A 13,888-nucleotide genomic window follows, 5' to 3' on the forward strand; every position below is an offset into this window, starting at 1 on the left:
TCGTCACACTATTACACAGTACCCAGGTACATTACACTGTATTGATAACAAATAAAAAAAAATACTTGGCTTGCAGTATTATCCAGTAGTATAGAAACAGTATTTACACATCTGACCTTCTAAAACTAAAGTTATCTCCAGACGACGGACGTGACTCCTTTTTTTCGGCAAAAGTTCTTCTGTTCATCATGTTCAACTTTATTTTTAGTTCATTTTCGGAATGCTCTTTGTCCATTTTCACCGCGCGGCATACTATGCTACTGCCCACTATTTGGTGGTGTAGCAGTGAAAAAGAGCCCTAGTGCAACAAATCTGTGTTTAGCAGTGTAGCAGTGAAAAAGGTCCCCACTTGAACAGTTTCCCCGCTGCGCCACGTTCTGAACGTCATTTAGGCAATTTAAACCATGTTGCAGTATAAGAAAAATCCATATCATAAAAAAAATAAAAAACAGTTTTCGGTATGAACCGGTATACCGCCCAGCACTACACTTGATATTCGAAAAGAATCGGAGATGTATTTCATACTTTGCCAGTTTCTCATTTGGCATTCTATAGAATGTTTAGGAAATGTGTGAAATCTGAATCGTTTCATACATTGCCAGCTAGTTTTGGGCATTGTATACAATGCCTAGGTATTCTATAGAATGCCGGATTTCAAACTTTTGCAGTAACACATAGATCAATTTTTACAAAAAAAATAGGATTGAAAACAAATCAACAGCCACCCCGAGAAAGAGAGCATGGGCAACAGACTAAAACTTTAAAACAGTAAAAATGAATAAATTGTAATAAATAAGTTTATTAGGCGCATACAGATATATGGAGAAGAAAAAGAAATAGGGAGAGAATCTACTTCCTCAGTGCTTTAAGAGCTTATTCTAAAATATTATTGATTAGATCCTGCCAGGTTTTGAAAATGTTCTGCACAGATCCTTTAAGTGAGAATTAAATTTTTTCCCATTTCAAATAATATAAAACATCAGTTACCCACTGACTTAAAAGAGGAGAGTTAGGATTCTTCGAGTTTAGTAAATAAGTCTGCGTGCCAATAATGTAGTGAAGGCAGACACAGTTTGTTTGTCCTTCTCCACTTTAAGCCCATCTGGAAGAACACCAAACACAGCTGTTAGTGGATTAGGAGGGATTGTGACACCAAGGATGTCTGAAAGGCACTTAAACATTTTTGTCCAGAATGATGTTAATTTGGTGCAGGTCCAAGACATGTGACCCAGTGAGGCTGGAGCTTGATTGCAGCGTTCAAAGGTAGGATCTTGCCCTGGAAACATTTTGGATAATTTTAAGAGAGACAGATGTGCTCGATATATAATTTTGTGTTGAATAATTGTTTGCTTTGCACATATGGAACTCGAATGAATTCTCTGCATTGCTACCGTCCAGTCCTTATCTGATATGTTCAGTTAGAAATCCTTTTCCCATTGTCCTCTTGGATCTTTGAAAGGGAGGGACTGTAAAATATTTTATATATTGCAGAAATGCTGTCTGAGTCCTCGATACTGAGCAATATTTTTTCCAGCATAGAGGAAAGTGGGAGATGGGGAAAATTGGGCAGGTCCTGTTTGACAAAGTTTCTGATTTGAAGATAGTGAAAGAAATGTTTTGCTGGAAAATTAAATTTAGAATGTAATTGTTCATATGATGCAAAGATGTTGACTATATAAAGATCTCTAAGCAATTTATTACCAAATGTTTTCCAGATATTAAAAACTGCATATGTTTGCAAGGGTTGAAAAAGGTGGTTCTTATGCAGAGGTGTCACAGATAAAAGATTCTCCATCTTAAAATGCTTTCTACATTGGTTCCATATTCTGAGTGAGTGAAGAACAATCAGGTTATTAGTGTATTGGTGATAACTTGCATTTATTGGGGCACAAAGCAGGGAATATAGAGAAGTACTGCAGGATTTTATTTCTATTGTGGACCAAGCCTGTGTATGTTCATCTATTTGTGTCCAGGTTTTTATAGCTTGTATGTGTGCTGCCCAGTAATAAAACTGAAAGTTAGGTAGAGCCATGCCACTTTCTGTCTTAGGTCTTTGTAGAGTCGCTCTTTGTATACGTGGATGTTTTAGGTTCCAAATAACTGAGGTTATGGTTGAATCTAATTGCTTAAAGAATGATTTATTGATGTATATTGGAATATTTTGAAATGAAAAAAGATTAGGAAGGATATTCATTTTAACAATGTTCATTCTTCCAGCTGGAATGAGATGGAGGGTTGACCATCTATGCAAGTCTTACTCATTTTTGTCCATAAAGACGGCAAAATTTTGTTGATAAAGAGCTTTATGTTTACTTGTAATATTTACCCCTAGGTATTTAAATTGATCTGCAATAATAAAAAGGATGGTGTCCAATCTAATAGTGTATGCTTGAAAATTAACTGGAAAGAGCTCACTTTTATTCAAATTAATTCTGAAACCAGAGATCTTTTGAAATTCTGTAAGTGCTGTTAAGACTGCAGGCACAGCATTTTGTGGGTCTGATATATACAGTACCATATCATCTGCATAAAGAGAAATTTTCTGTTCAAGTCCTTCTTTGATAATCCCCTTTATCTGATAAACATTTCGACAGTGGACTGCCAGTGGTTCAATGGCAATTGCAAAAAACAGTGGTGACAAGGGGCATCCTTGTTTGGTACCACGTTCTAGTTTAAAGTAGTCCAAGCAAATGTTGTTAATACAAACTGAAGCTTCTGGATTGGTATTCAGTAGTTTGATCCATGCACAAATATTTGGACCAAACCTAAATTTCTCAAATGTAGTGAAAAGGTAGTTTCATTCAGTCATATCAAATGCTTTTTCTGCATCCAACGATGATAATAACTCCGGGGTGTTTGACTATGCAGGTGAATATATTACATTAGACAAGCGTCGGAGATTGGAAGCTAAGTGTCGGTCTTTAATAAATCCAGCTTGACCTTGTGATATTTCCGAAGGCAGCACTTTCTCCATCCTTCTAGCTTGGACTTTGGAGAGTATCTTAACATCATTATTCAGAAGTGAAATTGGTCTGTATGATGCACATTGTAATAAGTCCTTGATTTGTTTAAGATAGACGGTGATTAATGCTTGGCGAAGAATTTGAGGTAGAATTTGATTGTCTCTAGCTTCTGTTAATGTTGTTAATGAGAGGGGAGCTAGCTGAGTGCAGAATTTCTTATAGAATTCAACAACGTAGCTATCAGGGCCTGCTGCTTTCCCTCTCTGAAGTGACTTTATAGCATCTAGTAATTCTGATAGTACCAGAGGTTTATCCAATTCCTCTGCAATAAAAGCATCTATTTGTGTTATCTATAATGTATCCAGAAATGCATTAGATTGTGTTTTGTCTTCTTTGAACTCAGAAGAATATAAGGATTTATAGTAGTCTCTAAATGTGTGCATTATATTTTTATAGTCAATGATTTTATCTCCGTTCGTGTTGGTGATTGCTGGGATTGTATTGCAAACTTCTTGCTTGTGGATTTGTTGAGCTAAGAGCTTATTAGGGCGGCACGGCAGCACAATGGTAGCACTGCTGCCTCACAGTTAGGAGACCCGGGTTCGCTTCCTGGGTCCTCCCTGCGTGGAGTTTGCATGTTCTCCCCATGTCTGCGTGGGTTTCCTCTGGGCGCTCTGGTTTCCACCCACAGTCCAAAGACATGCTGGTTAGGTGGATTGGCGATTCTAAATTGGCCCTAGTGTGTGCTTGGTGTGTGGGTGTGTTTGTGTGTGTCCTGTGGTGGGTTGGCACCCTGCCCAGGATTGGTTCCTGCCTTGTGCCCTGTGTTGACTGGGGTTGGCTCCAGCAGACCCCTGTGACCCTGTGTTCGGATTCAGCAGGTTGGAAAATGGATGGATGGATTAAGAGCTTATTAGCTTTCTCTTCATGTTCATAGTAATGATGTCTTAATTTAAAAATGAGTTGTTCATTTTCTTTGGTTGTTAAGAGGTTGAGCTCTGAATGTAGAGCCTGTCTTTTTCTATGAAAAGTTTCACTTGGACACCTGGCATGTTCCTGATCTATTCTAGTAATTTCGCTGGTTAGCTCTGATACCTTCTTGGTTTCTAATTTATTTCTGTGGGAATGATATGAAATACTCTGTCCTCTTAAGAAGGCCTTTAGAGTTCCCCAGAGTATTCCTGCAGAGACGTCTGAAGATGTATTTGTCTCTAGGAAGAAACTGATTTACTTTAATATAAATTCTGTACAGTTCTCATCTGCTAATAGAAGTGGGTTCAGACGCCCTCTGCGAGATGAGTATGTGGGGCATAATGATTTCAGCTCCAAGATCAATCAATCAATCAATCAATCAATCAACATTTATTTATATAGCACATATTCATACAAAAAAATTTAGCTCAAAGTGCTTTACAAAGTGAATAGAGAAATAGAAGACACAATAAAAGATAAACATAAGTCAACATTAATTAACGTAGAATAAGAGTAAGGTCCGATGGCCAGGGTGGACAGAAAAAACAAAAAAACTCCAAAGGCTGGAGAAAAAAATAAAATATAATAAATAAATAAAATAAAGATCAGAGGCACATGGTCAGAAATAACAATAGCGTCATACTTGCAAGATTTAATCGCAGGCAATTCTTGAGTAGCAATGATGCACTGGTGAGTAGAAGGAATATGTTCTTGAGTTTTGGTTTATAAACCTCCAGGGGTCTGATAAGTTGTGGTCAGTTAAAAACTGTGTAATTTTCTTTGTAGTGTTAGGTGTCATCCCCTCTGTGGCAGGAGACTTATCTAAGAGTGGATTTAAAACACAATTAAGGTCCCCAGTGATTATAATTTTATGAGTGTTCACATTGGGAATAGATGCAAATCCTTTTTGCATAAATTCCCTATCATCGACATTGGGTGCATAATCAATTATCAAAATCACTTTACGGTTAAAGAAACTGCCCATGACAATCACATATCTCCCTTCAGGATCAGATACTACATCTGATTCTACAAATGAGACTATTCTGTGTGTAAGATTTCCCACACCTCTAGTTTTCTTTGTAAAGCTGGAATGGAACATTTGGCCAGTCCAGTCTTTTTGCAGTCGGAACTGATCTTTGCTTAATAAGTGGGTCTCCTGTAAAAATACTATTTTAGTGTTTAGACCTGTTAGGTGAGAGAATATTTTGTGTCTCTTTAATTCGTGATTCAGGCCTTTAACATTCCAGCTCACAAAGTTAACTGTCCCATCATGGAGACATTGATTCTGAATTTTTGATGTCATTTTGTTGTCTTAACTGAAAGTGAGACAGCTTTAACTTTAATTTCCAATTTTCCCACGAGATATTGCCATGCAGCCTGTTATGTTGGAAGTTATAATTATAAGGATTAAAAGGATAGATTAGACATAGCTTGCTCTCTTTCTTTCCCCCTCTTACCCCCCACCCCCCCATTTTTCCTCCCCACGTGAGGCTGCATCCCACTTCACAAAGTCCTTGTCTTCTGACATACCTAGAGACAGAGTGCATCCAAAACAATACAAGTCCCCCAGCAGCGTCATTTGAGGATTAAAAAGTAGAGGTATCTATTGCCGATAAAATCTAAATACTATAAGCATAAAATATAATCATCAACAGACTCTAAGCATAAAATGTAATCATCAACAGTCTTGAAATATTAAGACAGTAAACCCAGGGAATGGTGTTAAAACGGCGCCCTGATTAAGCATAATAAATAGTAAACCCTAATGCAATAATAACAATAACAGTAAACCAAGGGTATGATGTTAAACTGTCTCCTTTAGAATAGTTAACAACCAAAATAAAAAAAGAAATACTTTAATTTCTTCAACATACACATGTAATTATAATTAAAACATAAACAAAAAGTGGCCAAGAAGAAAAAAGGATGTATAATTATGGTACCCGTATCATTGCAAGCAGATCAGACAGCAGGTAATATCTTCTTGCCATACCACGACAGTATGCGACTCACTTTCGTATTTCAAAAAAGCGCAGGGATCAGCTTTCTTAACTCCTTTTCTGCTTCCTCCTTGGAGAAGAAGATGTGATATTTGTCTTGAATATCCACTTTGTTTGGCAGGATATAAGAGGCTGTATCTGATACTGGCTTTCTGTAACTGCTGTTTAATGTTGTAAAAAGCTGCACGTTTAGCAGCTGTTGAGGGTGAGAAATCAGGGAAAATACAAATGTGTTTTTTTTTTTTTCCCAAATATAATCTTGAAAAGTGCCATTGCATTAAGCTTAAATTGTAATCTCTTAAATCAGGCAAAACCTAGGTGTTAGATGTATTTGATCCACGTATGCGATAAGCTCCCGCTATCTCGGTATCTGATTTTAAGTCCTCTCCAATTATTTTTGAGAATCGTTCAGCTACGAATTTCACTGGGTTTGGATTTTCATGGTTCTCAGGTAGACCTTCGATTGTAATATTATTCCTTCTGCATCCATCTTCCAGAGCCACAAGTCTGTCTCCGAGTTTTTTTGCATTCATAATTTGCAGCTGTAGCTTTTCCATTGGCGTTAGATGCCAATTGTTCTGCTTTTTCAATTCGAGCTGTGAGTCTGCTTAACGTCTTCCAGCTGATCGGCAAGTTCTCTCAATTTAAACGCGTTTTCCTGAATGTGTTCCTCAATTTTTCTCAACATATCTTTAAAGACTGCATCAAAATGATTAGATATACATTTTTCCAAGTCTTTATATTCCTGCCGCATCTCTTGCAGCTCCAGCCGCAGCTTCTCGTTTGTCTTCTCGTCTTGAACAAGCCATTTATTTCTTTCTTCATATTTTCCGGAATATCTTTCTTGAGCTCACTTATGGCCATGGCCGTGGCCAATGTTGCGTTCATTTCTTTCAGTTCGGAGAAATCGTTTCGGCTTTCGTGCTCTGCAGGTGAAGTGGCAACCCCAGTTACTTACATCCGATGCTTCCGGCTTGCGAGGAGTAGATGAAAGCACAGACTGCAAGGCCATTTCTAGTTTCAAATGATCTTCTGGAATCGGCAAGCTATTGTGACCTGCATCGCTTGCACCTTCGCCCCTATTTTCACTCTTGACTGGAGATGTTGCAGTGGAGCGGGGTCCTGGGAAGTCTGTGCTTTTGCCTGCCAGTTCCAGGTCAGTCTCTGAAAGGCTGTACCTTGCACTTGCACTAGGGTCTGATGACTTTCTAGACTTGGGTGTAGTTTTAGGTTTCTTTTCCGTTTCTTTCTGACCCCCTTTCGTGTTACTCCTGTTTATATACTGTAGTAGAAACTCCCTAGGTTAGGTAAATACAGGATATTCTGGGATAATAAGAGAAAAAATAAAGCTGGTGCAACGGAGCTCCTCTTTAGACGTCCATCTCCCGTAATGGACGAGACCAATTCTTGTGGTCAGCTTTCTTCATAACATGCCGTATGCCTGTTTCAATATGTCTGCTGAGCTGTGCTCTCCATTGTGTTGTCCTTTCAGTTCATCAGTTTGGTGAGAGAGATGCTCCTTCATCAGATGTTACTAAGAGAAAGAGAGTGAGTAAAGCAAGCAAATTTATAGATGTTCTGTCCAACCCCTAGAGCCAATAGGGTGCTGTGGTACTTAAAGGCCAGTTCCAAACAGCCATACTTCAGACCAATGGGGGAATAGAACATATTAACACATGCCATCCCCAAAACCATTTGTTGAGGTAAAGCTTGGCAACCTGGCTTTGTGTGGGGGATGAGAGAGAGACTCTAGCAGAGAAACATTTGTTTCAAGCACTTCCCCCAGCTCTGCCATAAAATTCAGTTTCCTGACTTAGTTTTGCCTAAGTTACAAATAAAGTCATACAAAATATTTATTAACTTACATGCAAAATCTCACATTACATCAGGCAGTATGGTACATCTAGAGCAATAAGTGTCAACTAAGAAAGGACATCTCAGTATATCAATATTTCGGGGTAAAAACCCCACCTGTAATTAAAAACCTAAATTCCCCAAAATCTCAGAAATGCTTTGACAGATTTGATTGAAATCGTGTGACGCTATAAAAATTAAAAATAGGACCCTTGTGTTGTGTTTCTTGTTAATTTAAATTCTTTTTTTTAATCTATTGATATTGTTCTAACTTACATGCACTGTACTGTGTTGATATTATGCTTTATGCAACTGAAGGATGGTCCAGAAGCGTTTGATGAGCTGAGCAACAGCACTAACCAATAGGGTGGAGGAACAACTGAACAGTATGCATGGAAGGAAAGTTGAGTTAAGCTCAAGGAAGATGCACAGGTCGATGTTTAGCAAGTGCTGTAAACCTCAAGTGCTAATGCCAGGTTCTGTGTCTGTGAGTAGGTGTTGCTCGAATTCGAGGTGGAAGCTATGTCCCAGACCAGCCAGGGGTGATGTAGTAGCTTTGGGAGTGGTGCAGGAGCTTCACAGGCTTAAGTTCATGATCTAATGCTCACAGTGCCTAATAATTTTCTCTGTGATATTCATGACAATAGTGGTAATCCTCTGCTCCTTTTGTCCATCATGTTCACTATAGCCCTTAATCAATGTTACACCATTGTATGAATCTGCTTGAAAGCCCAGAAGGAAGCCACTCTTCAGTTTTATCTACATGTAAGGCCGCACACAACAATCAGAGGGGACTAAAACCATGATACTTGCAAATCCTAGAAACACCCCGTGACTGAGAGCATCAGTTTAAATATAAAAGGCCCTCCACAGGCTACTCCATTGTAATATACATTTGCATCTACAGACTTTGAAAAGGGACCAACAATCCTAACCTCTAAAATTGTTTACAGTTACATATGCATCTGTTTACTTTTAATGGGAATGCCCTACTCTCTGAAATTCTCTGCCTTGGTGCATGAACTGGTCTGCTCCTTCTAAATGTTTTGCATTTGATTACCTGTACTCTTAGATGCGTACCAACAGCATTTCCTAGCATATTAGCTCTCATCATGGGTTATCCATTCTGCTTCATGTATTTCTTGGATTCACTCCATCATCCACTCAGTCTTTGGTCACAGTCTGAGATTGTGGCACTTGAATTTTTAACATGAAAGCCATAGAAATTACTGTTCTGCACTCCTTGCTTTTCATGTTAATGTATCAATTTAATACATAGGGCCGGCTTATTAAAATTGCATCCTATGGGCCACATGTGGCCCAGGAGCAACCTTCGAGTAGCCCAGCCTCTGTCTCTGCAAGAAACACAGAGTAAAAGTGAGAAAAACAAATTTTGCATGCCTTCAGAAATTCTTACATAGACTACTAAAGTAGTACAGACCATGGAAGCAACACTCCAGGTAGACAAGCAACATTCAACCCACAATGCAGCACGTTGTTATATGTTTAGAAGTGGTCATAGTAGTCTATGACACTGTGATGACCTATCGAATAAGACACACAGGAGCTGCTTACCTGAGGGAATCTTCAAAATGCTGACTGACTTATTGATTTGGTGTGCTGCGCTATAAATGGTGTCTACTGCTCCTTCTTTGGATGCCTCCAAAATACACAAAAAAGATAGATGAATGCTTTTCTGCCTCTTCTTGCCCTTTTATTATTCGCCCCAGCTCTCTATAGGGAGGTTTCCTGAGCCCTCACAAAGTACTTTCCCCCATGACTCCACTCCCCAGAGCCCATGCAGTAACGAGACACATCACAATATCAACATTATATGGGATGTGTAAAAAGCCATACCTAATCACGTAGGTGGTCATTTAAAACAAACAAATGTTCCCCCAGTGTGCAGTACACGTTGTATTCATGTGTGTTAAGTTACTGTTATGAACACTTGTTACACATTTGTGCACTATTATCTTTGATAGCATTGTTAGTTCTTTTTTATTCTGTAAAATGTACTTAGTGAGTGCCTGGGTCATATATGACCAAAGTATTTATTTTATTACAAAAGGGAAGCGCATGTTATTGCTAATACTGTGAACTATTTTATTGGTATTCACTTTGAGATGTGCCTAGGTCAGATATGACCAAAATGTTTATTTTTTTATTTAAAATGTGGAAAAAATATTGCTACTGCCTTAGATTCTGTTGTTGGTAATGGTAACTTTTACAAGTCCTATAAATGTACACTGTCTGTTACACACACAAACCAAATGTGTCTGTGTCCTATATAATATTAACAATAAGAGCAGCTCACTACTGAAAACGGCAAATATAGGAGGCAGTCAGGATCGAACCGGGGACTCTTGATTACAAGTCAGCAAATCTTACCACTATGCCACGGAAGCTGTTGTATCATTCTTGAACCTTTTGTGAAAGTGTTTATTTGATCTTTGGACTTCAGGCTTCACACATTATATAGTATATGCCAACATTTTTTCATTTACTACTAAAATATGAAAAACCTTTCTGTTTTAACAATGTGTTTACACAGATTATTCTAGAAATGGAACACACATGAAATGCATGTGTTCCAAATAATGATCTATTATTTCCACTCTAAAACTCCAGCACTTCACTCCCAGATAATTAATCAAGGCATGAGCTGTGAGAGCTTTGTGCACGTTCTGCAAAGGTGGCGGGAAGGGATACCAGGCTGCTTGCCTTTATCGGCACATTTACAGGACAAAAGATGCTGATGGAGAGGTATGAACGGATTTAAGGTGGGCCGGATCTACGAGTTTTTTCGTAGGCTCTGGTAATTCTAGTGTTAATAGTTTTGCACATTGCTCTCATACCTCTTGGTAAATTCTTCAGGATATGAGTGGAAACCCAGAAATACCGGAACGTGAATGAGTGTTCCCTATCAGTGGTGGAACACCAACCTGAACAGGGTTCCTAAAGCAGGAGTCTTGAAAATGTCACACTTTTTTACAACAATGTAATTGATTCTCACCACATCTTGCATCATTGCCATGTAACCCATTCCCACCAAGTCATTGCAGTTTACTTTTTTAAGTGTTTGTTTTCACAGTTCTTTTAAAATCCAGAAACAACTGCGAAATTATTTTCTGTGAAAAGTAATTTTTATTGTTGACCTATTTTTTACTCCATACTATGGAAACTTATTCCTGACACACAATTTTAATTGTGTTATTTCAAAATAGTAATTGCATTATTTCACAAGTGTAGTACATCAATACAGTCACCAGCATTGTTCAAGCATGTGCTTTTTTTTTTTACTTGTGTGGACAAATAGAAAGAGGTCCAGGAAGGATGTTTTGACTACAATAGCATCAAAGTATTACAGTTTATGTTTTGGTACAGAGACAGAATAAATTTCTAGTTTGGTCACAGTGTTTAATTTTATGTGGGTTGACTTTTTTGAGTGAGAGTATATGTGTATAACAAAGTCCTCTTTCGTGGTATGCCACTGTATCAACTAATATATTAGCACACCTTCCAGGTATGTTTCCATTCCTAGACCCCATGCTTCTAATGTAGGTTCTTAATATTTTTGTATGGTATTGTGCAAGCATATGCTTTGCCTAATAATTCACATAGAGACATATTTCAGTAACATGCACGTACTGTAATTCAGAGTCAAAGCATTGGTGAAATCTACATATCACATTAGAATTTAAATTCATAATATATATATATGATTACATAGCTTGTTTTACAGAAACATATTTGTGAATTGTGTATTAATTATAAACCAAACCCTAAAAATAAACATATGTAGAAATAATGTAAATCTTTTGACTTACATTAAGTACCCACCTTTGTTCAATTTAGAAGCAAGAGTCCATACAGATGTAGTGAAGCTCACTTGATGCTGCTAGGATCAGTTTCAGCTTAGTGTAACTGAGAAAATGGTTTAGAATATAGATGAATGCAACTCTGGCAGTCATTACTAGATGTCTCTGTTCCTGCTATAAACAGCATTTTTGTCTTTCCCAGAATACCTCAGTTTACCAGAATATCAAAAGTAATCTTCCATGACTTTACTCAGCTAAGACCACACTTAGACTTTTGCCTAACTTATTGCTTTTGTTAACAAAGTATACAGGAGCTTCAACATTGCTGATGTCCAAATTAACATAATAGATACTTTACTGTGACAGACAGTTGCTACTATAATGGAACATCACACTTTTAACTATAGTGTTAGATCATTTCATGCATAATATTAAGGAAAGGTAAGAAGAAGGAAACTTCATGCATCAGAAGATCTTTGTCCATACCCAGAAATACCTGGTGTATTACTTCTAAGTGATTGTACTGTATTAGAGAGTACTGCAAAGTACACTATTTGGTGATCTGGGGGTGGTATTCTAATAAATAACCCTGAGTTGGATATTTACTAGGCTAAATAGTTTAAGATATTTTTTAAAATACACTGTTTAGCTACATTTAATCAAAATTACCAAAGTTCTTCAGCTTTAGTATGCTTCATGGGTTTCTGGCAAAAGTATAAGAAAAGTAAGACAGACAAAATATCTTTGTTTTTACAAGCTTTAGTAAAAATTTAAGGTATAACAGTTTACACAAAATATAGAGAAAAAATTTTATTTGCAAAATAAAGAAAAGTTCTTGTTCAAGAGAAGTTAGTTTCTTTACGTTTTTTCACACAGTTGAACCATTTCTAAACAGTCAGAAAACTGTATGCCTGTCCCATTGATAGTCCATGCTAGCAATGAGCCTATTCCAAAACACACTGACTTAATTGACACACTACATTACAGATATAGGTAAGAAAGTTCTATCTCATATTAACAACTGGGGGGGTAAAGGCTATACCATATTCTATTAGCTATGAAACAAAATGGTATTTTTTTTCAAATTAAGCGAACACTAATATGAGTTTAACTTAAAGCACTAACTTTCTAAGATTGGCTCTTACACACTGCAAGGATGTATTTTCTAAGGATCACATAAGCATTCATTTGAATTTGTTTGTAGATTTCTTGCTTTTGATTGGTCTAATCCCTTAACGTTTTTTTTCTTACTCCTGGCAAAAATTTAGCTTTCTTGTTTGGAGAAAAAAAACTCCTCTCAAAGACTTTGAACTGGTTTGGCATGATATTTTTATTCATAACACCAGCTGGAGACAGAAAGTTCTACATCTAGTTGATGATATTTATCAAAACTTGCTTTGGCAACAGTTACATTTATATAACTTGTTATTCTTTCAGAAAAAAATTACATTAGTGCAATTGTTTTTTAAAATGAAGATATGTTTTTTTAAAAAAAGATAAAAACAATAACTTGTTTGTACTGTACCCTTTAGTAATGTAAACTTATATTAATAGACATAATGAGGTAATATATATAAGCAGTAATGACAATAGTAATTATGGTTGTCTACTTCACTTTTATAAAGTCTTCTTATAGTACTTTACTCATTCAACTAGAATAGCATTAACAGTCTGGTTAAGGTTTATATTTGTCAGAAAATCTAAATTCTAAGCAAATGAACTACTTTTAAATCTAGATATATACCTTACACTGCCTTATCTTTCGTAGACTTATAATTTGGATCCGACTAAACATTATTTGAAGCTGAAGTTTTTAATCAACAATGAAGAGCGATATTATATACCGAAAGGGAGAGAGGTCATCAGTGAACTGGTAAGCTTTTTTCATTGCATTGCGTGCATTTTGCAAGGCATTTTTAAAACTAATTGATTGAAATATTTAAGAGTTTTCTTTTATTAAGTTAGCAGTGATCAAGAATTGTTGTCATTCAAAGAGGATATTGTGTATTCTTTAAACTGAGGCATCCTTAATATGCTAGAAGCATTTGGCAGATTTAAATAAATTTTTTATGGCTGATATAAGTGCTGTTATCAAGAGTCTAGGTAGTGGCTAGGTTGATTCTTTGGTTGAATGGGATACATCTGAACCTGCTGAAGATATTGTTTTGTGGTATAATGTTAACCAGTGTTGTTGGAAAGCTGGGTGATCCCTGTGAGGAAAGAGAGACCCTTTCAATTCCTCAAATGCTGCTTTAACACTGAAATACAACCTTAT

The 13,888-nt window shown here is 37.0% G+C and overlaps 1 protein-coding gene across 3 annotated transcripts in view; it reads left to right on the plus strand.

Annotated features, from left to right (window-relative positions):
• Positions 1-13,888, plus strand: part of LOC120523519 (T-lymphoma invasion and metastasis-inducing protein 1-like) — a 495,064-nt gene that overhangs the window by 257,155 nt on the left and 224,021 nt on the right. For all 3 annotated transcript variants that reach the window (XM_039744911.1, XM_039744910.1, XM_039744912.1), the window contains exon 11: positions 13,382-13,486. In XM_039744911.1, the coding sequence (XP_039600845.1) occupies positions 13,382-13,486 (105 nt within the window). The remainder of the gene's footprint in view (positions 1-13,381; positions 13,487-13,888) is intronic.

The sequence above is a fragment of the Polypterus senegalus genome, chromosome 2 (assembly GCF_016835505.1).
Source record: "Polypterus senegalus isolate Bchr_013 chromosome 2, ASM1683550v1, whole genome shotgun sequence".
NCBI lineage: Eukaryota > Metazoa > Chordata > Cladistia > Polypteriformes > Polypteridae > Polypterus > Polypterus senegalus.